The 24,778-nt window shown below is 39.8% G+C and overlaps 2 protein-coding genes across 2 annotated transcripts; both read left to right on the forward strand.

Moving 5' to 3' along the window:
* Positions 1-8: 8 nt before the first annotated feature.
* On the forward strand, positions 9-13,509 carry LOC110160836 (uncharacterized). Its single transcript, XM_020925508.2, has 8 exons — positions 9-469; positions 2,827-2,861; positions 6,634-6,823; positions 7,515-7,744; positions 7,809-7,899; positions 7,990-8,174; positions 8,290-8,331; positions 8,620-13,509. Exons 1-8 carry the CDS (start codon positions 447-449, stop codon positions 8,694-8,696), a joined length of 873 nt encoding a protein of 290 aa, XP_020781167.2. The 5' UTR covers positions 9-446; the 3' UTR covers positions 8,697-13,509.
* Positions 13,510-15,629: 2,120 nt separating this feature from the next.
* On the forward strand, positions 15,630-19,910 carry rps18 (ribosomal protein S18). The gene is made up of 6 exons (XM_020925507.2): positions 15,630-15,740; positions 16,303-16,401; positions 17,179-17,265; positions 17,343-17,444; positions 19,283-19,374; positions 19,800-19,910. The coding sequence occupies exons 1-6, from the start codon at positions 15,738-15,740 to the stop codon at positions 19,873-19,875; spliced, it is 459 nt and encodes a 152-aa protein (XP_020781166.1). The 5' UTR covers positions 15,630-15,737; the 3' UTR covers positions 19,876-19,910.
* The last annotated feature ends 4,868 nt before the right edge of the window (positions 19,911-24,778 follow it).

Here is a 24,778-nt window from a genome sequence, read left to right on the forward strand (position 1 = left end):
TTTCGTTTTAACCTGAACTCAAAACCACTCGGTAACGGGGCGGGGCTGAAGTTTCGTTTTTGGGGAAATGTAAAGTTAACGACCGCGACAAACCGGAAACTGTCAAAACAAGAGCGCGCGAAATGGATTTGGATTTAAGAAAAAATGAAAAAAATAAATAAAATGTCCTTAAATTATCTAGGTATAAGCCTATGTGCGTATTAGTGAACGTTATATGCGTGTATTATAGTTAAAAAGGTGTATTTATTTTTATAAGAATAGGCTGGTGGTTTTAATTTGACAGGATGAGTAGAAATCGAAACTTTGGCGGTGCGCTCGTGGTTTGTTTACGCCCGCACGGGGTTTTATAGACTTCAGCATCAGATCAAACCAGACCGGACCCGAGACCCGAGCCAGACCTGGACTGAACCTGGACCAGACCCGAACCAGCTAGACCAGGCGTCTCCATGGCGACCACTGCACGATCCTGGTAAGTTCGAACATATTCAGTGAAAGGAATGTAAAGAAATGGATGTGTTTTCCTAAATAATTCATTTTGGTCACTATTTCTTTTTTCTTAACCTGACAGATGAATTGTAAATAAACTAAAAATATAAACTGCAGAGAGATTTATTATTATTATTATTTTTTTTTTATTTACTTTTTTTTTTTTTTTTTTTTTTTTTTTTTTAACCTGACAGATGAATTGTAAATAAACAAAAAATATATAATGCAGAGAGAAATAAATTAAACAGCAACAGATAATAATTGCTAATTCGTAACAAAGAACACTGAAAGATTGTGCACAATGTTTTTATTTTATCCAATCAACGCAAAATACATAAATTAATAAATAAAATAAAATAAAGTAAAATATAAAAAAAATCGCAAACTTATTATTATTATTATTATTATTATTATTTTATTTTATTAAAAAAAGCCACATTTTCATACACTACTACTACACTCAGGTCCGGTTCTGACTGAATGCACCGCAGAGTTTCGTTTCAGCACAAACAACTGACGCACAGACGGTCAGGGCTTTAATAAAATCAGAAAATAGAAACTCTCTCACAAAGATGGGGATATCTGTCGTTGTAATGTCTTTAGCCTTATTCATTTAGGTTTGAAAAAGTCAAATTAACACTCCCCCCAATCATTTCTGTTTACAAACTCCATTCCCCTGGTGTGTTTCTCATCACAGCATCTGGGATTCATCTGACACACCACAACATCAGCAGAAAACACTTTACCTGCATTTATACCACTGATTCCTCCTGATTTTGAAGGCAGTTGTTCGTATCTCGTTATCTTTAAAAACTGAAAACATAATCTTTACTCAAGTCTTCATAAGATTCTGATTTGTACTCTCTTACTGTTACAACACGAGCCCTGCCAAAGCCTTCAAATCAGGAAGGAAACCTTTCCTGGAACCCAAGAACAGGAGGATGGGAGGGCATCTGACACGAGCACTGGAGGGTGGGAGGGAATCTGACACAGAACAATAGAAATCACATTAATTTACGACAGGCTTCCCGTTGCACCTGTGGCTGGAGGAAAAACGCGACATCTAGTGGCCACATTATGCATAGCACCCAAAGCTCTAAACTGGGAAATAGTACTTTTCAGCAGTGTTGGGAAGGTTACTTTTAAAATGTAATCCCCTACAGATTACAGATTACATACCCCGAAATGTAGTTTGTAACGGAATCCATTAAATTACTTAAAGTGAGTAATGTAATCTGAATACTTTGGATTACTTGATTTGCTGTAGAGAAGCAAAGACTCGGACATTGTAACATTAGATGTTTTGTCTGCTATAAGAAAATAAAAAAGCCCAGACTTTATTTAACCAAATTAAAAATATTATTGATAGAAGACGAGGAGACGCGTCCAAGCAGCATGGTTTAGTCCAGTTAAATCATGTTTTAGACCTGGTTTAGTCCTGGTTTAGACCTGGTTTAGACCTGGTTTAGACCTGGTTTAGTCCCGGTTTAGACCTGGTTTAGTCCTGATTTAGACCTGGTTTGGACCTGGTTTTAGACCTGGTTTGGACCTGGTTTAGTCCTGGTTTAGACCTGGTTTAGACCTGGTTTAGACCTGGTTTAGACCTGGTTTAGACCTGGTTTAGACCTGGTTTAGTCCTGGTTTAGTAATGGTTTATACCTGGTTTAGTCCTGATTTAGACCTGGATTGGACCTGGTTTAGACCTGGTTTAGTGTCCGGCAATGAGTGGAATTACTGGAAAAAAAAAAAAAAAAGAAAAAAAAAAAGGGGGATATTGCCCGCTGTGTAATCCATTTATTTCAACAAAGTAACTGTAATCTCACTGAAACAATAACTGTAACTGAATACAGTTACTCATAATTTGTACTTTGATTACGTAACTCTGATACATGTAATCTGTTACTCCCCAACACTGCTTTTCAGAGTACTTTTCTTGCAGCTACTTTTATGCCTACTTGAATATTTTTGATTGAAGTAACAATACTCGTACGTGACAATCTGAAATGATTTGGACATTTATGTCTCGTGCAGCGCTTCAGATCTGATTTAGTTTGTCTCGTTTTTGTTTCTGTCCTTTGAAAATAACAGATTTTTGACAGATTTCATGTTTTGTCCTTCACATTACGTTCACTTTAAATTATAAATCAGATGTTACGTCCTGACTAGTTACTTTTACCTGAGTACTACTTTTCCTAAATACTTCTTCACTCTTAGAAGAATCCTTTTTTGGACCACTACTTTGTATTTCTGCTTGATTAATATTATTTTGAAGAATGTTCCTGTAACTTTAGTTCCCCTCCTCTCCTCAGACTGTGTTCATGACTGTGTGGTGTTTTTCAGGGTTCTGCTGCTGCTCGCTGTGATTGATCGATCCGGTGAGTTTAAATCCTGTTTGTGAAAATATTTATTACTTATGTTATTTGCTATTTTGATTTTGTACATTTGTAAAGACTGTACTGTGTCAGGACTGAACCAGGACTGAACCAGGACTAAACCAGGACTGAACCAGGACTATACCAGGTCTAAACCAGGACTAAAACAGGACTAAATCAGAACTGAACCAGGACTAAACCAGGACTGAACCAGGACTAAAACAGGACTAAGCCAGGACTAAACCCGGTCTAAACCAGGACTAAAACAGGACTGAACCAGGACTAAACCAGGACTGAACTTGGACTAAAACGGGACTGAACCAGGACTAAACCAGGACTAAACCAGGACTAAAACAGAACTGAACCAGGACTAAACCAGGACTGAACCAGGACTAAAACAGGACTGAACCAGAACTAAACCAGGACTGAACCAGGACTGAACCAGGACTAAACCAGGACTAAAACAGAACTGAACCAGGACTAAACCAGGACTGAACCAGGACTAAAACAGGACTGAACCAGGACTAAACTTGGACGAAAACAGGACTGAACCAGGACTAAGACAAGACTAAGGCAGGACTTAAACAAGATTAAACCAGGACTGAACCAAAACTGAAGTAGGACATATCTATCAGAACTGACCCAGGACTAATTAGTTCTTAAAGCTTCACCGTGTAACATTCGGGACATTCCATGGAAATAGAAAATCAAAGCCACACTTCAGAACTTCTCCACTGGAAGCAGATGTTCTGTGGGAGATGAACAGACTCACAGCCCACAGTCACAACGCATCTTTCTCAAAGTTTTTCGGTGCAATAAACACCAAAAACACAAACACATGTGTTTAGTTTAGGCTATTTTTTTGGAAGTTACACGGCGTCGGTGGGGCTTGATTAACCCAGAATTAAATCAGGACTAAACCAGGACAAAACCTGGACTAAACTAGACATATAGAGCACTTAAAGCAGACATCTTGTGTGTGTGTGTGCTCTATAGGGCTGGGTATCAATAAAAAGTTGCCGATACGATACATATCTCAATACAGTGAGCTATCGATTCAATGCGATATATTTCAAATCGATTCGATACAGTTTAATAAAAATAAAGGCTAAATCTTGTCTGTGATACTAAAAGTCTTTGTTACACCACTTTTTGTGCAAAGTTCATATGAAACACAAACATTTTAATCATCGAAACTGTGAAAATGTCAAATGTGTCAAAAGTTTCCTTCCTCTAAAGTGCTTCTCAAACACCCCCCCTAACGAATAAAACATCAAAAATAGTATCATTTGTCATAAAGTTATAAGTACACCTCTGCGTAACAACCTTAAAACTGAAGTAGCAGTCAAAATGATTGTCGGCAATATTCGACGTTTTCGCTGAAAATCTCAAGCGGCTTATCAGAGTGATTGGGGTGTAATGTATTTAAGTGACGCCTTATTATTGGGCTCATGCTGTCGCTGCCAACATTTTTAGACACAGTAAGCACACCGGTCTTTCCTCGTCTCTCCCACGTAGTCACAGTGAAGCCAAGCGCTACATACGCTTCGTCATATTTCCTCGTCTTAGCTTTCGGGAGATTTTCGTTTGTCTCTTTATCTTCGTCTCTCTCCGCCTGTCTTCTCATCCCTGTTAAATATTTTTTTCATGGTGTCATTGAGGGTCTGCTACACTTCGTGTCTACACTTCATATCAAACTCTGTGCTGTGTGCAAAGCACGCATGCTCATGCAAACAAAACTCCTACACCACCGAGCGAATGCTCCCTGCGCACACTCTGCCAATGAGAGCGCCACTGCCCCCAATGTAGTGGAAGTGCAATTGCACTTTATTCTAAAGGCCCGTTCAGACCAAAGCGTCAAAGCGTCCACTTTCTATGTAAAGTCTATGTGGACGCGCAACTAGAGCGTCCTGCGTTTTTGCGGCGCGTTTTCGGCGTCAGCGCGGCGCGAATCTGGCGTCAGCGCGGCGCGAATCTGGCGTCAGCGCAGCGCGTCTTCAGTGTTTTGGAGTCAGCGGCCAAGACGCGCGTCCAAGGCGTCAGCGTCAAGAAGTTGAAAATGCTGAACTTTTCGCGTCAGACGCGCCGCGTCAATCAATCAGGGACGAGTATCCAGAGACGCAGCGACGTTATTATCAGGAAGAAAGACACGAGAACCAGAACGAGAACCACAAACATGAGCGGAAGAATAAATATAACGCCACAATCACCGAGCCGATAAAATACACCAGGACCGGACCAGGACCAAACCAGGACTAGACCGAGACTAGACCGAGACTAAACAAGGACTAAACCGGACTAGACCGTGATTAGACCAGAACTAACCGGGACTTGATTAGACCAGGACCAACCGGTATTCGACAGGACTAGACCGGGACTGATCCAGTGTCATTAGTGGAGTATAAATATAAACACGCCCCAGTCGTCGACCCGATCTCCTCCTTTGATGTTTTATGTCATAAAAAACACTCTCTCAGTCTGGTCTGACATTGTTTCGGGAAAAGAGCACCGGGCTCTTGTTTCCAGGGCAACGGACACGCGTTTTTTTGTCCGTTCGTCCACGGCGTCAAAGATTCGCGTCGGGGGCGTCCAAACTCAAATGCAAAGGCCCAAATAGAGGCGTCAAGGCGTTTTTTACGCTTTGGTGTGACGCCCTAAGACAGTAAAAAAAATAAAAAAGGCATGTTCCCGACAACGCGCCCCCTTGACGGAGCCTCGCGCCCCCCATGAGAAGCACTGCTCTAAACAAACACCAAACCATTGAGTAAAAGATACCAAAAAATACTCTTGATGATATATCGATACAGCAGCCCACGATATCGATACTGTATCATCACATTAAGCGATTCGATATATCGATATTTCAATATTTTTGCACACCCCTAGTGCTCTATAGTTATGATCTATGATTCAAGATTAGTCAAACATGCACGAATCACTCCAAATACAACCTCAAGTGAGTAAAGGATGAGGGCAAACTATTATAACATGGTTAAAAACTCTGACAAGTCCATTTTGCAGAACAAATTTGCTTTAACTCTTTCCCCCTTGGACGCCTACTGGAACAACCCACACATGTATGACTAGAGCTAAACATAGAGCATAACTGCATAAAAGAAAACAGACTTCCACCAGTGATTATAAATGATTTTAACTTAATTGAAACACAGACATATTTGTGTCTCTGGAAACCTCAGACTCTGATCTATTCATTTCTGGATGTTTAAATGTGATTCAACTCATTTACAGGTTTATAACAGCTCACAGAATATGAGAGTTTACCTGCTCAGGTGCAAAATCTACATTCAGCATTTGATATCTGCATGTTCTGTGTACTGTATTCATAAAAATGTTTTTACCTGTTGTTCACCTGTGTGCACCTAATTCATTTTTTCCATTTAACTTATTCAACTCATTTAGCTTATTATAATGTAATAATATAATAATAAAACTCTTCACCGTCAGTGGGTGTTCAGTATTTGTCGTCTTGACTACTTTTTCGGGCAGTGTTCGTTTCTGTAGCGATTCTGTCATACATCGCATCTTGGAAAAAAGACTGAAATATTTTATAGGACTCACCTGGGCAACATCCAGATTTTGGGGCAGTTTTGTTTCATAATTGAGTATAAACTCTTTAGTGAAACAAAAAAAAAAAGACGTCATTAAGGAAACAAGGGGGATTGTCAATGCCGTTTTCATGGGGGAAAGAGTTAAAGACAGGAGCAGGAGTGTTCAAGTCACAGTTGAACGTGGCGTGTCTTTACTGTGCCCTCAGCCTCCTCCACCCTGCCCCCCACCCCTGGTCTCACCCTGGCGCCTCCCCCTGCACCTGCCGTGGTCTCCACTCTGGTGGGCACAGACACTGTCCTGCCCTGCTCCTGGCAGCAGCGCCTGTCGCACCTGTCGCAGTCTGTGCCTCATGTGCAGTGGTGTTTAGAGTCGTCAGGGCCTGTCCTGGAGCAGAGGTGAGTACACAGAAAGACGCCAATCATTTTTCAACATGCAGAGAACTGTGGCTGTGTTTCCCCCTGACTCACGGACAGTTTAGTTTTTCATTTCAATTTTCTCTTCATTTGTAACAAGCATTTGTTCTGATAAATCCTTGTGTGACGAGTTCACGTTCTTAAAGTAACATGAGCATGTTTTTACAGAGCTATAATGAAATGATTAAATAAGAAGCATTACCAGTTAAATATGTCCATCAAATGAAGTCCTTTTAGCTGTTTAAATGAAATATGACCTGTGTAACCATGTGTCTAATGAGCTTTAGAACAGAAATGTCTTTGACTTTCAGGACACTACACCTCCAGTTATTTTCTATAGTCGTCATGGTTACTGCAGAAATAGTTGCAGTCCTAATGCAAAATACAGGAAGTCCACATTATTATTATTATTATTATAACCAAAACCTTGAATAAGAAGCAAAGGCCTTACGGTGGCTAAGTTGCTTGTTCTTCTGTGTCCAAACTTCAAATGCTGAGGACACATTCAAACAATAACTGTCTTAAACTTAATTTATTGAAACAAGTGGCAGATATTGTACCTAAACTATCCTACTCAAACTAAACAAGCATAATCAGGCCTGGAGCACTAAACACTGTGCGTGTGTATGTCTATGTGTGTGTGTGTGTGTGTGTGTGTGTGTGTGTGTGTCAGGGGCTCCGAGCGCTGGGCCAGTCCGGACATCTCAGACCGAGCTCAGGTGTCTGAGTCTGGGCTGCAGACTGGAGACTGCTCCCTGCTGATCCAGGACGTGCAGGTGAGCGACGGAGGACAGTACCACGGATACATGATCCTCGACCAGGACCAGACCCAGACCGAGTCCAAGACCAGGACCAATATTGGGATAGGAGTCTTCATCGGCAGTGTCAAGCTCCTAGTGTTCGGTAAGTACAGATTTAGTCCTGGTTCGGTCCTGGTTCAGTCCTGGTTCAGTCCTGTTTGTTTCAGATCATCGCTTGGTGGAGAACAAACGTCCCGGTGAAAACCTGGTTCTTGACCTGTACACTTCTCACTCCATGAGCCTGTTCTTCCAGGGCAGGTTTGTATAAAATACTACTATTACTGCTACTATTTCTTACTACTACTCTGTGGTTCCTGGTTTATATTGTGTGTACTGGTCTCTCCGCAGTAACAGCTCTGAGTGGAAGCTGCTGTGGACCAGAGACAGATCAGGACCGGAGTCTCGGGTCCGGCTGGACTCAGAGAAGAACCGGCTCCTCCTGAGGTCTGTGTCCGAGTCCGACCAAGGCATCTACAAAGTCCTTGACCTGCACGGACTCACTGTGAGCTCCACGCGCCTGTCTGTGGACCAAGGTGAGCACCAGATGCACCTCCCATCCTCCCGTATCCTTGTGTGTCAGATGCCCTCCCGTCCTCCCGTGTGCTTGTGTGGCGTAGTTATTTAAATGATGCGTTTTGCTTTTTTCAGGTACATCTACAGCTCGGGAGTCCATAATTGAAGAATACAGAGGTGAGTTTAGAACACACATTTATAAGTAGTAGTAATAGTATAAGTAGTTTTCGTGGGGAAAACCAAGATACAAGATTCATTATCCTCTTACAATCGTAAACAGTAACAGTTTTAATAGCATAAAATATATTCATGCAAATCGACTTTTTGGAGCTGTCTCCCTTGTTCTAACGTTTTTCCATCGTCAAAAACATGTCTGAAGGAGTTTTAGATGTTAGATGTTTCTAGATTTTAGGTTTTGGATGTTAAAAATATAAAACTGATGAATGTTTGGTTTTGTATTTCCAGGAGATGGAGTGAAAATCGACCCGTGTGCTCTGCTCCTCACTGCCTCTCTCTTTGTGGCCTCTCTTTTCCTCCTCTGAAGAAGTCTCTCATTCTCTTTCTGCCAAAGCCACAACAACACCACAGCAGTTTTCTATTTAAAACTACTTGTACTCATGAAGCCAAAGTCCAGATGAAGCTAAACTACAGCTCATGAGACGGTCTGAGCAGAGAGAGAAAGGTCCAGTGGTTTGAGTCTCCACAGATGTTCTGGAGAGTGAAGAGTCCAGATGTTTGAGTCTCCACAGATGTTCTGGAGAGAGAAGAGTCCAGAGGTTTGAGTGGACAGTTCGGAGCGCAGGTCTGGAACGAGCTCCTCTCTTCTCTGGTCCTGGGAGGGGCTAAAGTCTGATGGGGCTCAGATGTCACAGTTTTTGCTCTCCAACCTGAACGTTTCCTGTTCAGTCCCCTCTGTTGTGTCGTCCTTAGGCAAGACACTTCACCCAACGTGCCTAGTATGAATGTGGTGTGTGAGTGTTGGTCAGAGGAGCCTTTGGGAGTGGAGAGTAGATAAACAATGCAGAAATGGTAAAGGGTTTTTGAGTGTCTATAAAAGCGTAATATAAGAGCATTTTACAAAACGTTTTAGGAATAGATTAATGCATTTGGTTTGTCGATCTTTTTCTTCTTCGTTTTATTTTATGGCAGGACAGAAGATTCTAGACTTTGAGTGAAGCTAAATTCTTTAAGAACATTTTGTTTCTCTTTAAAATGTAAATAACAATTTAAGTTGAGCTTTTTAGACACGCAAAGACGCTTTAACTGCATTGTTCTTTCACTCGCAGGTGGTAAGATACTATTGTAACCACAGCTGCCCTGAGACAGACTGACAAATGGGAGGCTGCCAGTCTGCACCATCTGACCACCACCAACACTCACACACGCACTATACGCTTTCATACATATGCATTATGGGTGAAACAGTGTCTTGCCCAAGGACGCAATGGCATGACTGAACTGGAGCAGGATTGAACCATAAATCTTTGAGTTGGTGGGTGAACGCTCGAACTACTGACCCACAGCTGCTCACTTTAAACCTGATAAGAAACCTTTAAGTTGACAAACTACACATGGCACTGTGCTGTATTTTACAGCTGAATGTCTCCAGGTCACAGATGGAGATCTTTCATTCAAAAGTGCACTGTGTAACTTTTTGTTTGAGAGTCCGTCACCTGCTTGTTTCTATGGAGATGTCATTGCTTGGAATGTTCCACAGTGTGACATTAAACAGCTTCAACTGACATTTATTCAATTACAGATGGTTTTATGCTCAAAAATACCTAGAAAAACAGACATTCTGACTGTGAGTGGGGTCGCCTCTCCACAGATCTAACTTGTAACTTGTTTTGGTTTGTCTCCATGAAGATAGAAAGGTTTAATGCCATACAGTCAAACATTCCAGACAGAGCTGTAACATCTCCATGGAGAAAAGCATTTGATGGACCCTCCACCAAAAAAGTTACACAGTGCACCTTTAAACTTAAACTGTGTGGGGAAACATTGAGGGAGTTTACGCCTGTAACCAGTAGGGGGCGTGTGTCTCTGCTCATGGAATATGATTACTGTTTTGGGAGCCAAGAAAATCAAATGTGCACTTTACATCAGATACACTGAAATAGGAATTATTAAGTGAAATGAAATGACTTGAATTCAAAATATGAATCTGAATTTGACAAGTTAAGATTGAAGTCTAAAGCTCACATCAGAAGTGTTGAAGATATTTTTGCAATGGCTCAGAATTTTGTTTGCAAAAAAGACAATAACAGAGATAAACCGGTGAATCAAAACTACCGAAAACGAAAGATAAATGAATGAATGAATTCAAGTCTCTTTACAACATAACATCAGTTTCAGCTCGAAGAATGTGAAGATCTCAGGGTCATTTGAAAACCAGGAACCAGCCAAATCACACGTGACAACAAATACTGTTCTGCATGATTTTAAATGACTAATTGAATTCAGAAAACTTTCACTGCGTATTGATCCTTCCAAAGTCTTGACTGCAGGCTTTTACTGACAGACAACTGGCTCTGCAGTAAATCTCTCTGTGGAGCTCAACAGTCCCGCCTACTTTAAAGTCAGCTCCAGTTCCCAAAGTAAACTTTCCATTCATTTTTCCCACAGACTTTTCCAATGATATAAAAGAATGAGAACATCGTACATCAGTTACTAGAGATGGGTGCGTCGGAGGAGAGGGAGCAGCCCAAGAACACAGAGAAAAATCCCGCACACCGTCTTACTTGCAAATTGTGAGATGTATTAGGACAACACACCACAGACCTTTCCAAAAATTCAACTATTAGGAGTTCATAACCACTGCGAAGGTTAACCAGCTACATGCTGACTAACATCCATAATGTGGTTGTTTAAAGTTCCAAAAGCACATTTAAAGGGCCCCTATTACAGTGTTTTTCAGTGTTTTGTTATCAGTGGTTACTTTTAAAATGTATTTCTCTACAGATTACAGATTACATACCCCAAAATGTAGTTTGTAACGTAATCCATTAAATTACTTAAAGTGAGTAACGTAATCTGAATACTTTGGATTACTTGATTTGCTGAAGAGAAGCAAAGACGAGGAAATCTTCACATACACATAAGATGTTTTGTCTATTAAAAGAAAATTAAAAGCCCAGATTTTACTGAACCATATTCAAAATATTATTGATAGAGGAGGAGGAGACACGGTCCACACAGCATGGTTTAGTCCTGTTAAATCCCGGTTGAGACATAGTTTAGATCTGGTTTTAGTCCTGGTTTAGTCCTGGTTTAGTCCTGGTTTAGACCTAGTGTAGACCTAGTTTTAGACCTGGTTTGGGCCTGAGTTTAGGCCTGTTTATACCGGGTTTAGAACTGGTTTTAGACCTGGTTTAGACCTGGTTTGGACCTGGTTTTAGACCTGGTTTAGACCTGGTTTAGACCTGGTTTAGACCTGGTTTAGTGTCCGGCAATGAGTGGAATTACCGGGAAAAAAAAAACAAAAAAAAAAGGGATATAGTCCAAAATGTATAAACAGGAAAATACCTCTGTGTAATCCATTTATTTCAACAAAGTAACTGTAATCCAATTACCACTCACTGAAACAGTAACTGTAACTGAATATAGTTACTCATAATTTGTACTCTGATTACATAACTCCAGTACATGTAATCTGTTACTCCCCAACACTGCTTGTTATAGTGGAGTTTCCTCATCTCAAACAGACCTGGAGTTGTGTTTTGTTTCATTCACACTTGTTTAACACACAAACCTACATATTTCTTCTCTCATACAGAAAACCCTGCTCCAGCTTGGATGTTATGTGGCAATACAAGAAGTGCATCATTTTAGCCCTGGATTTGCCTGTTGAAAACTTGACAACTATCATTTCATGACATCACAAGGTAGAACAGAGCGTTTTGAGCTTTGGAGATGTAGACAGACTAATAATAAAGAGTTACTCAAACATGTGTGAATGAAACGAAACACAACTCCAGGTCTGTTTTTGAGGAGGGAACAACATTATAATATGGCTTAAAGCTCATAAGAGACAATTTTACATAATATAGGCCAGTTAAAATACAAGATTCTCTGAAATGTTTTAATACCTTAACAGATTTTAAATACATTTATGGGTCTTGCAGTCACAGAGCTGATTAGTCCTGAGCTTTAAGCATTCATTTTTTTGGAGAGACTATGATAAAAACTTGCTTTGGGAGCCAGGAGGAGGCCAGTCACTGTTGAGCTCCATTAAAAAGAGCCAAGCTGGACCATTGGATTGTTTGAAATTGGACTGACAATTACATCGATTTCAATTCCAGTTCCATTTTGATTCAGTTCCACCGCAGCCCCATCAGCAGTGGTGGAAGAAATACTCAATTTTGTGATTAAAGTAAAAGTACAGATACTAGAGCAAAAAAAACACCTAAGTAAAAACATCACGAAAAAAGTAAATGTATTAAAATACAGTTTAAAAATGTAGTAAAAAGTAAAAGTATTTGACGCTGATTTTTAGTTCTAAGAATGCTTCAAATGTAGTGATTTTGATAAAGATTTGTGTTTTGTTCAACAGAAACATTTGAATCATTTTTTTTCCCCTAGCTGTTTTTATTTGTATATTTTTGTTCGCTCAACTTATGACATTGATAAAAAATAAACCCACAGGCTTTTAAGAGGTTGCAGACAGTAATAAAAATGCATTTACTTTTGATTCCTGTTCATAAATATAGTCGAGTGTAAAGCTGCTCTCAAATATAGTGAAGTAAAAGTAAAACACATCCTCTTTAAAATGTACTCAAGTAAAGTACAGGTACTAGGGGTGGAACAAGATACAATTTCCTCAAGAAGATTCATTTTCAGCATGTGCATGATAGTGTGACAATTTTGTCTTGTGAGATCTTGTGGCACGAGATCTTGTCCCATCCCTAACAGATATATATATATATATATATATATATATATATATATATATATATATATATATATATATATATATATATAATATATATATATATATATATAAACTTATGTACAGTATTTTTCTACTTTTACTTTGTTAGGTTCCACCACTGCACTAACATTAGAAACATCCATATTTTAAAACAAGGTAAATACTGTAGTTGTATTGTGTGTTCAGATTCAAGTCATTTGAACTCTTGAGAGATGCATTTGGCAGTTAACACTTTTGGTTTCATTACTTCTGTGCAATAATAATATCATAATATTTTGTGTTGAATCATTCCAGGTTTGTACTGATGTGCAGTTTGGCTGTGAAGTTGCATTTGTTTTGTAGCACTTTTCTGTAACATGGGTTTAAAAGCAAAGTCATTTTAATCATTCTGTTTTTAATTTTGAAATAAATTATTAATGAATATGCCTATGATTCAGAGTTTGTCCTTTCTAAACAGAAATACGTTAATACAATACAGATATTTTAGACAAATTAAAGGTTTCAGAAGAACTACAGTACATGTAACAATTGGTTCAAGTTCAGTCCTGATTTAGTCTTTATTCTGTCCTAGTTAAGTCCTGGTTCAGTCTTGGTTTAATCTTGGTTTAGTCCTGGTTCAGTCCTTGTTTAGTCTTGGATTAATCTTGGTTTAGTGCTGGTTTAGTCCTGGTTTAGTCTTGGTTTAGTCCTGGTTTAGTCCTGGTTCAGTCTTGGTTTAGTCCTGGTTCAGTCTTGGTTTAGTCCTGGTTCAATCTTGGTTTAGTCTTGGTTTAGTCCTGGTTCAGTCTTGGTTTAGTCCTGGTTCAGTCTTGGTTTAATCTTGGTTTAGTCCTGGTTTAGTCTTGGTTCAGTCCTGGTTCAGTCTTGGTTTAATCTTTTTTTAGTTGTGGTTTAGTCCTGGTTCAGTCCTTGTTTAGTCTTGGATTAATCTTGGTTTAGTGCTGGTTTAGTCCTGGTTTAGTCTTGGTTTAGTCCTGGTTCAGTCTTGGTTTAATCTTGGTTTAGTCCTTGTTTAGTCTTGGTTTAGTCCTTGTTTAGTCTTGGTTTAGTCCTGGTTTAGTCCTTGTTTAGTCTTGGTTTAGTCCTTGTTTAGTCCTGGTTTAGTCCTTGTTTAGTCTTGGTTTAGTCCTGGTTCAGTCTTGGTTTAGTCTTGGTTTAGTAGTGGTTCAATCTCGGTTTAGTTCTGGTTTAATCCTTGGTTTAGTCCTGGTTTAGTTCTGGTTCAGTCTTGGTTCAGTCCTGGTTTAGTCCTGGTTCAGTCTTGGTTCAGTCCTGATTTAATCTTGGCTTAGTCCTATTTCAGTCTTGGTTTAGTCCTGTTCAGTCCTGGTTTAGTCCTGTTCAGTCCTGGTTTAGTCCTGGTTCAGTCTTGGTTCAGTCCTTGTTTAGTCTTGGTTTAGTCCTGGTTAAAGTCCAGTGGATTTGAAGAATGGAAGGACATAATAGAATTCAAGCATTTTATTCATATTCATACATACATTTCCGTGATAATTAAATAATTGTGCTGTATAAAATTAACCTACATTTGAACTTTCTGAGTTATATTAAACATCAGTCTGAGTACAGATGACAGAGAACTCCACTAGCTGTCAAACTGCATAAAAACAATGCAGCAGAGACCAGTTTTATAATTTAAGAACATAAGTTATTTAAGTACATTTAAGTTAATGAGTAAACAAGTAAACAGGTCCCAATGAACTACTACTACTGCTACTGCTACTGCTTCTACTACTACTACTACTACTACTGCTACTACTCCTCCTACTGCTACTACTACTACTACTACTGCTGCTACTACTACTGCTACTACTACTACTGCTGCTACTACTACTACTACTGCTACTACTACTACTACTACTGCTACTATTACTACTACTATTACTACTACTGCTGCTACTACTACTACTACTATTACTACTACTACTACTGCTGCTACTACTACTACTACTACTACTACTACTACTACTACTACTACTACTACTACTACTACTACTACTACTACTACTGCTACTAGTGCTGCTGCTACTACTCCTCCTCCTACTGCTACTCCTACTACTGCTACTACTACTGCTGCTGCTACTACTACTACAACTACCACTACTACTACTACTACTATTACTACTACTACTACAACTACCACTACTACTACTACTACTATTACTACTTCTTCTACTGGAACGGGCTCTGCTTTCACTCAAATTTACTTAAACTGCATAGAATAATCGCCAAAACAGTTGTTTTATCGTCACGTAATCATAGGCCGTATAAAGAACATTTATATATAAAGTTTAAGCACGTAAATCTTTATTTTTTGTTGAATTTCTTCATTTGTTTACATCCGGACAACAGAAAGCTCCGCCATCGCGACTGCACAAAGGCACAAATTAGGTTCCGCTTGGTTTTAATGTAGCATGTATTAAATAATTCCTTTTTTGCCTTCCATTTTAAGACTGTCAATAAAATTAAGATTACTCGCTATATCAGTCATGGCAGAATCCTTTCCGTGCACTTTGTAAATTCGTCTTATTTTTATCTCATTTTATTTTGCTGACCGGACACATTTAAAGCGCCGGATTTGTTTCCTGTCTGATCTAGGACCAAACTCTCGCGAGAAACGGTGCGACTTCCTCTTCGCACGGAACATTCGTTCAAGATGGTGAGTGTGATTCTGCTAACGCGGTTTAAGAGCGAAATCCTGCATCATCCGTCTTTTAAAACACCGTTCAAAGCACCATCACGGTTTATATGGGTCCCATTCGTGTTTAACTTTCATCAAACGTCTAAATTAGGAAGATTACGGCTGTAGAAGTCACACAGACGGGCTTGTTTGTTGAGCGACTCTGGCTAACTACCGCCGGTCACACGTTTCAGGATTAAATTACAAAACCATCTTTATTTTTAATATCTTAATCTACTTAGTAAATAAAAAAATGCCATAGAGTAAGGTTACGTGAACGAGAATAGTTTATTTCTCCGTTTTAATTGTGAAAAGCCTGTGAGCGTGAGGCTGATGTGTGGAGTCTTTCTGCTCGTCTCTGTGACCTGAACTTCTGCATAAAACTTGAGCAGTTGTGTGGAAAACTTGTTATTGTTGAGGTCAGTGTTAGTGTCATGTGGAGTTACAGCCTGATGCAGCAGATGTGTATAGTTCATTAAAGCGGGAAAGTGGGTGCTTTTGTGACTCTGATCTGAATCTAACCTCGTTTTGTTGTGTCCAGTCTCTGGTCATCCCTGAGAAGTTCCAGCACATTCTTCGTGTCCTGAACACGAACATCGATGGAAGGAGGAAGATCGCCTTCGCCATCACTGCCATTAAGGTGAGCACAAGCTGGCTGTGAGCGCTTTGGTTTGATGTTTTGTCCTTGGGCAGCGTACCTGTTGGATGGTGAATGTTGTTACCACATTTGGGTCTCGGTCAGAGCTGCTTTGGTTTAAAGATCTAAGCACACTGTGATCGGGGAGTCAAGAGACTCTTTAAAGAAATGTGCAGTCAGAAGTTGAGATAAATGTGAGGCTCTCAGAACCCCACCTGCTCTTTTGGTCAAATCCTAAAGTGCTGTTTCTGAAGGAGCTTACAATTCAGCTTGTCTAAAGTGTATCAAATTATAAATTTCTACACATTTTAACAGCTTTTAGAAAGCTATAATTACTTTTATCTTCAGTCATGGGTTATTGTCAGTTTTAAGGCTGACAGTGGCTCGATGGTTAGAGCAGTGGACCCACAAACTGAGGGTCCCATGATTGATTCCTTCTTGAACCAAGTCTTGTCTGTGTCCTTCCCCCATGTTACTGTGTGGTGGTTGGAGGGCCTGATGATTCAGATTGGTAGTCTCACTTCAGTCCGCCCCAGGGCAGCTGTGGCAAGTGTCTTACCATCAGGGTGTGGAGAGAATAAATGCACTGTAAAGTATGACTACATTGCATCAAATAATTTTCTGAAATCTGAACTAAACTTGACCTGAGTAAGATGCATATGTTTTGTCTTGTGCCGTAGCCGCCACTTCTGAAGTCTTTTCAGTGAATGGAAGTGGACCCCTCTGCAGTGACTCTGTGACCGTGCCCATGTAAATGAAATGTTTGACTTTGTGTTTCAGGGAGTTGGCAGACGTTACGCTCATGTGGTCCTGAGGAAAGCCGACATTGACCTGAACAAAAGAGCCGGAGAGCTGACAGAGGAGGAGGTGAGAGCTCTGTGGTAAACCTTTGAGAATGTTCCTTGGTGGAGAACATTGTGATGAGACCATTGTTTTGGGTGCAGGTGGAGCGTGTGGTGACCATCATGCAGAACCCTCGTCAGTACAAGATCCCAGACTGGTTCCTGAACAGACAGAAGGACGTGAAGGACGGCAAATACAGCCAGGTCAGTCCCAGTCTGATAGAATAAGATGTATAAAGTAATTCTAATACAATACACACATGAAGGACGACTACAGCCAGGTGACTGTTTAAAGTTCAATAACATTGGGGTTTTCCATTGACTTAGTTACATGGAACAAATCATTTTTATTTAACAGTTGAATCCCATTCAATTGGTAGTGAATAAATATAATTTTCTGCCATCGTTCAATCTTTAATTCATTTTTGACCAGTGTAGTTTTTATACATTTCTGGTAGTACAGTGAACCAAGTCTCAAGGGGGGGGGGGTAGGTTAAAGGGAAACTGTTACATCACTGGCAGCATTCTACAACTGGGATAATCTAATTGTGAGTGCATGTAACATGTACTAAACATGTACCAGGAGTTGTTTGGCATCATTCACTCTGGCTGCAGCTCATCAGTGAAAGGTCCTTTGCATCTCAGCCTTAATGAACACTGTGAAACCTCCTGTGGTGTCACAGATCTGCAGGCATTTGTGCTGTCTGATTGTGCTCATCACTGCTGCGCTCTCCATAATTCCCTCTGCTGCCAGTAGATGGCGTGCTGCAGTAGATCAGAGTGTATAGAGCACTGAGGCTGTGAAATCATGTCTGTTGACAATGTATTGTAAATAGGCATTATTACAGGCTCCAAGTCATGAGATTCCAAAGCAAAGGAACTCAAGAGCATGTTTTTAAAGGCCTATAGCAATTAAAATGCATAATATTTGTTCTTTAAAGGTCCAGAAATAATCGTCCAATGATCAGATGTTGGTGTGCATGTGAACAAAGCTGTTTTAAGTCTGCTGAAAATGTAACGTTAAGGATCTCAGATGCAGCATAGGACCAGTGCTTGTCAAACTGTGGTACGAGAGCTCCATCTGGTGGATTTCTCTGGAGTTCATAGAGCAGAGTTGTCCTAGTTTAGACCTGGTGGAAGGAAACTTTCTTGATGTGAAACTGATCTAGACCAAACAGATGGAAATTTGAACAGTTTTTTGATCCATGTAAATGAGGCTTGACACCAGTTTTTAACCTTGTTTAAAACTTTCAGACAGTTGTTATTCTGTGTCTTTTCATCTGTATTCAAATGTCTTTGTTCTTTCACTAATCAAATCCCCATTATTCAAAACCAACAGAACTGAAGAGTTTAACACAGGGGTGTCCAAACTATGACCTGGGGGACAAATGTGACCATCAGTCCATCTGCTAAACTGACCCATTTGATCATGAGCAGTATCTTTAACAGCATATTTAACTCTTTCACTACAAGCTCAAACTTTTATTTTGTCATAAACCTGAAAGTAATGTTCCAAGCCTAAAGGAACAGTGGTTCTGTCAAAGCTCGTCTGAATGACTGTACCGACCACTGCTCTGTTGCTCCTCACTTTTATTAGGTATTAAGATGTGGCCTTGGGTTTAAACCCCTGGTTTAAAGCAGACGGTCTCTTGTTTCTTGCTTGTTTGGTCGTGGTCACTCAGCTATAGATTTGTACTTGTGTGAAGACAAACCTAGATAAGGAAGAGGGGTTTTGAAGTAAAAGCTTCTTAAGATGTAGAATCACGATCCTTTTTAATGATTCTGGATTGATAAATTGCATTAATAGTGCTTCTGCCACAATAAAAATGCCATCCTTGAAATTGACCTGACTTTGCCTCTGCAGAGTTGACATGATTTTCTCTTCATTAAACTAAGAATAAACCTGTCCGGTGTTAAAAAAGAAAACAAAAAGTCAGTTGTGTTTGTCATTTGGCTCTGAGCCCTGAAGAAAAGTTCAATCAAAGTTCAATCACACAGAACAAGAGACTGATCCCTACTCAAATGTTTGCATAATTTTGCAGGTTCTGGCCAACGGTCTGGACAACAAACTGAGAGAGGATCTGGAGAGGCTGAAGAAGATCCGGGCTCACCGCGGTCTCAGGCACTTCTGGGGGTACGAACATTTCATATGATATAGGTCCTCTAGAACATGAAAGTGACTCATGAGCTTTAAGCCCTGTATAATTTTACCTCAAATGTGCCTGGAGTAGATTCATTCAGATCTTTGAGAAACTTTTACTAGCCTTCTCCACCTTGTGATGTCATGTAGTGGTAGTTTTCAAGTAAATGGCTCCTTTTACCTTTTAGTTCAGTAAAGATTGACAATTCCAGGACTTAGATGATCCAATGATTCTAGTGGAGGTTAAAAACACAGTGGAGCACTTCCTGTATTACCTGTATTGAGTTTAGAAACATGTTCTAATATGTCCATGGGGGTAATTCTGTGTAAAAGCTGCTAACCCTGCACAAAGTAAAGTGTTTGGGGTTTAGTTCCATTGAAACCTGTCTGACGTGCCTCTCTCTCTCTGTGTGTTTCAGCCTGCGTGTGCGCGGTCAGCACACCAAGACCACCGGCCGCCGCGGTCGCACTGTGGGTGTGTCCAAGAAGAAGTAAACTCTGCTTTGTTTCAATAAAATTATAAAAAATGACCATTTGTCTTTATTTTCTGTTCTCTAAAGTGCATTTCAGGAAAGTGAATGTTATGAATATTCTGCTTGACTGTTGATCTGTAAACGTGTGCGTGGTCTTACTCATTTGTACAATTAAGTATAAGGTTGAGGCACCAGTATGTTTTTTTTTTTTTTTTTTGATGCTGATGACATCTGTTGGTGCTTTTTGGCCAATAAGGAGAAGGGACGAATTTTATTGTCCCCAAAATTCAAATTTAAACTCACTATACATTTGCTCACGTTCCCCTTTTTACGATAAATCTATAAGGGAACAGTCACGTTTTGTCCAAGTATCTTCGCACTTAAATGTTTAAAATTAAGCTGCGTGTGTACTCCTACTCACAGCACATCGCACTAAAAACAGACAAGTGCGGGAGAGTTGAAGCAGATGACTGATGTTTGGAAGTACAAATCTAAAACCACAGATACTGGCCTGTCTCCAGAGTGAGGGTGTGGTTCAAATAAAATAATTCAAATGATGTTGTCCAGAACAGCTTGGAGTGTCATTTTAAAGCCAAGATGCTGAAGTCATTGCATAAATATGCAATCTATTTGTCTTCCAGTCAGATGAAGCACCAAACATCCATAAACATAAAGGGATGGACACAATATGAATCAGTGTGTGTGTGTGTAAATACTTCCAAATGAGTGTTGCCCACAGACTGTAGCTGTTCAAGGGTTCATTCAGGGTGGGTTTATCTGAGCCTTTTCTGAAGCATGAAATTGGAACTACACTACATGAACGAAGCCTGTGCAGACAGCGACATCTAGTGGACGGTGAGTGTACATGTAATGACGTCACACACAGGTCCTGTACCACACATGATGTACCACACATGATGTACCACACATGATGTACCACACATGATGTACCACACATGATGTACTACACATGATGTACTACACATGATGTACTACACATGATGTACATGCAGGAGAGCGGCTGCTTTGAGGAGAATCAGAGCTTTATAAATCTCGATTCGTAATGAAGTACATTTGAGTGAGGTGGGCACAAGTTGTGTTTACAAAAGCGATAAATACATCACATCTGATAAAGCTGAGGCTGAGGCAAACATGTCACTTTGAATTCTTAAAGTTTTGATCATTTGAAAAAACGCTGAGCTTCACTGGATGAACTTTATGAGCTCTTAAAGGTCTGGTATTACACAAAGTAGAGTCTTGAGAGCTTAAAAAAAACAAAAAAAAAACATTCTGATTGTGAGTGGAGTCACCTCTCCACAGATCTGACCTGTAACTTGGTCTGGTTTGGTCTCTGTGAAGAAAGTTTTAATGCCATATTGTGAGACACTCCAGACAAAGCACCAGAAAGTTACACTATACAGCTTTAATTCTACCATTCTATCCCCGTCTTTACTTTATACTAACAGGTGATTATTAGTCACTTTCTGTGGTTGTAATGTTTTGGCTGAAGGTGAACAGTGAATATTTGTACACAGTGTTAAAATACTATATGCATATATATTTTTTTAAATATTGGATCATTTGCGGCAAACAAAAACAAAACATAAACCACGACTACATGGGTCATGACAGGAAGAGTCCGAGCTGAAACAAAAGGCACCAAATGCATGCACAACAAATGTGCATTCACAACTCCACTCACTGTACATACAAGAGACAAAATATTCATTAAACAAACAAAAGTCAACCAAAATCAATCAATCAATCTCTCTCTCTCTCTCTCTCTCTCTCTCTCTCTCTCTCTCTCTCTCTCTCTCTCTCTCTCTCTCTATATATATATATATATATATATATATATATATATATATATATATAATCTTCATACAAAACAACAAAACAAACAACAACATGAATGAAAGAATGTAAGGAAACCAGAAAGTTACACAATGCAGCTTTAATTCTACCATACGGTGATGATGGTGAATGGTGAATATTCGTACACAGTGTTAAAATACTTTTGTACAGATGTACAGTCTATTAGGGATGTAACAATAACCGAAATATTATGATATCGTATCGTCAAAGTTCTCACAGTAATATCGTGGATCATCACAATATATCAAATTTCAAGTCTCTTTCCTTAAATGAAAAGTTATGGTTCAGCAATAGCTAAAAAAAACAAAACAAAACAAAAAAACAGAGGGAACTATAGACCATGATCCTTTGCTCCATTTCAGTGCAGACTACAAGAAGAAATAACAGTTCTAACACTTCTAAGTCTTAGTTCTTTGGATTAAGTCTTGTCAAGACATTTTAAGAGGAAAAAGTCACATATTAACAGTTTTGTTCACCTCCACAAAATATCACAATAAATATCATACTGTGAGATGTGTATCGTGAAATATTATACAGAGAGATTTGGATATCGTTACATCCCTAATCGTGAGCCTCCCCACCATATCATGAGCTTCACCACATTATCTCAATATATATCAATACCATGAGGTTCAAACCGTGACGATATCGTATCGTGAGTCTTGGATATCGTTACACCCCTACAGTCTATCACATGTTATGGTTGTACAATTACTGGCTTGTTAAAGTCTGATCTCATCAGATCTCAGAAGCTCAGCAGGGCTGGGCCTGGTCAGTACTTGGATGGAGACACTGGGAATTCCAGGTGCCACAGGGGGGCGCCAGTGGCAAAAACTCTTGTTGTGTCCTTAGGCAAGACACTTCACCCACATTGCCTAGTGTGAAAGTGGTGTGTGTGTGTGAGTGAGTGATGGTGGTGGTCGGAGGGACCGATGGCACCGATTGGCATGGCAGCTGCGCTTCAGTCAGTGTGCCCCAGGGCAGCTGTGGCTACAACAGTAGTTTACCACCACCGGGTAAGCTGTAAAGTGTCTTTGTGACGCATGTCTGTGAAAAGCTCTCTCTGTATAAAGATTTACTAACAATGATTTCACTGAGCTGCATGTTACCATAAACTCTCTTTCTCTCACTTCTGTCTCTGTCGGTCAGTGGACATGTCAACAATAAAAACTACACATCACCGTGTGCACTTGTTTTGATTTCAAACTCACTTTAGAGGTCCTATATCACACAAAACTGACTCTTGTGAGCTTTAAATTGTGTTAAAATGTTACTCTCTCAAAAACATGGAGTTGTGTTTGGTTTCTTTCACACGTTTAAGTAATTCTGCTTTTTTCAGGGAAGCTGCAAGGTCTTAAAAGTCTTCAATTATGTTTCCAAGTCTTATTTTTTTCATTAGTCTATTTTTTATTTTATTTTTTTTGTATACTCAACCAGGCTGCAGTGCAATGTTAAATGGAGGGAGGGGAAAAAAACATCATTGTGAAATAACGTAATGAGAACGAACGTCTAATTTGGAGTACGCACAAACAAAAACTTTGGCGCCGGCGGCAGTGAGTAAACAATCAGTTCCATCTACACTGCCCAAAATGCAAAGCTGGTTAAATCTGCTCACATTGTGTATGTGTTTATGTCACATCACCACCTATAGCCGCCAGTCATGCATACCCAATCCAATTCCACACACTTTTGCATCACTGTATGCACACAGATTTCCTCCTGAAAACGCTTGTCTAAATGCAGAATAAAAGTGAAGAAGCTACGCCCCTTCATCATATAAACGTAGTCTTGGTTATTATTAGAATTTGACCTGGTGTTTTTTGCCTGCATAATAGGTGCGACGTTGGTCTTAATTTTCATTTAAGTGGTCTTAAAAAGGTCTTAAAAAGTCTTAAATTTGAGGTAGTCACACCTGGGGATACCTTGTGCATGTTACCATAAACTCTCTCTTTCTCTCACTTCTGTCTCTGTCGGTCAGTGGACATGTCAACAATAAAAAGTACACATCACCATGTGCACTTGTTTTGATTTCAAACTCACTTCAAAGATCCTATATTACACAAAACTGACTCTTGTGAGCTTTAAATTGTGTTAGAATGTTAATACTTTCTCAAAAAAACATGGAGTTGTTTGGTTTCCTTCACACTTTTAAGTAATCCTGATTTATTATTAGTCTGTCTACATCTCCAAGCTCAAAATGTTGCGTTGGTGGAGTAACACCGTCTGTGCGTCTTGCGTCATGTGGACTGTGTGACAGACGTACGTAAACCACGTACCGGCGGCGCATTGGCAAGTCAGTTACACTAGAAACGTAGGGAGTTTGATTGACAGCCTGTCAGCTAACAGAATAACGAGGCAGTGTCGTTAATCTATTGGCAAATGTTTAGCCCCACCACGTCCAGAGTTGATGAATTTTTATTCTCTTTTTTTTGGTCATCATAATTACAAGGTTACTGCACCTCTATAATCTATCACTGACAATTTGAAACAAAAAAAAAAAAAGTCCTCCATACAACCTTTAAGAGAAGAACTAAGTCAGGGCTGCTCACACTTTTTCATCATGTGAGCTACTTACAAATGACCAAGTCATAAAGATCTACCTAATACAAAGCCAAGCAAACTGCACTGAGACACTCTGGGCCCCTTTTTTGGAGCCCTCACCCACAGTTTGAGAACCTCTTCTTTAAGAGAACTTCCTCTGGCACTTTACACAAAACTGTGAAAAAAGTGAAGGAAGATTTTTAAACCTGTTTTTTAAAGTTCCAAACTGGAGTTACATTCTTTTCTGGTTTTGCAGTGATATTTACCAGCCTCTGCACGTTTACCAAACCAAACACACATCGTGACAAACACAGATGCATTTGTGCACTTTTGTTAGACAAACTTCAGCCAAATGTGGCAGTAGGTCTGTTCTGTAGATCCGCTCTATGCTGTAGACCTGCTTTGTGCCAACACTGGAACACAAATTTAGAACTGGTTTTTGCTTCACGTTTGGTCTTGCTCTTCTAATCAGCCGCACTGTGGGAGGGGCTTGTGTTCGGCTGTACGCA

The sequence above is a fragment of the Boleophthalmus pectinirostris genome, unplaced genomic scaffold (assembly GCF_026225935.1).
Source record: "Boleophthalmus pectinirostris isolate CB_2022bp ecotype Guang Dong unplaced genomic scaffold, ASM2622593v1 HiC_scaffold_21, whole genome shotgun sequence".
NCBI classification, from domain to species: domain Eukaryota; kingdom Metazoa; phylum Chordata; class Actinopteri; order Gobiiformes; family Gobiidae; genus Boleophthalmus; species Boleophthalmus pectinirostris.

Bases quoted from the DNA above. Each gene is read 5' to 3' on its own strand.
- LOC110160836 (XM_020925508.2), top strand. From the start codon at position 447: ATGGCGACCACTGCACGATCCTG. The intron at 6,824-7,514 runs GTGAGTACACAG...TGTGTGTGTCAG, and splicing joins GGGCCTGTCCTGGAGCAGAG to GGGCTCCGAGCGCTGGGCCA. The intron at 8,332-8,619 runs GTGAGTTTAGAA...TTGTATTTCCAG, and splicing joins CATAATTGAAGAATACAGAG to GAGATGGAGTGAAAATCGAC.
- rps18 (XM_020925507.2), top strand. The intron at 16,402-17,178 runs GTGAGCACAAGC...TTTGTGTTTCAG, and splicing joins TCGCCATCACTGCCATTAAG to GGAGTTGGCAGACGTTACGC. The intron at 17,266-17,342 runs GTGAGAGCTCTG...TTTTGGGTGCAG, and splicing joins GAGAGCTGACAGAGGAGGAG to GTGGAGCGTGTGGTGACCAT.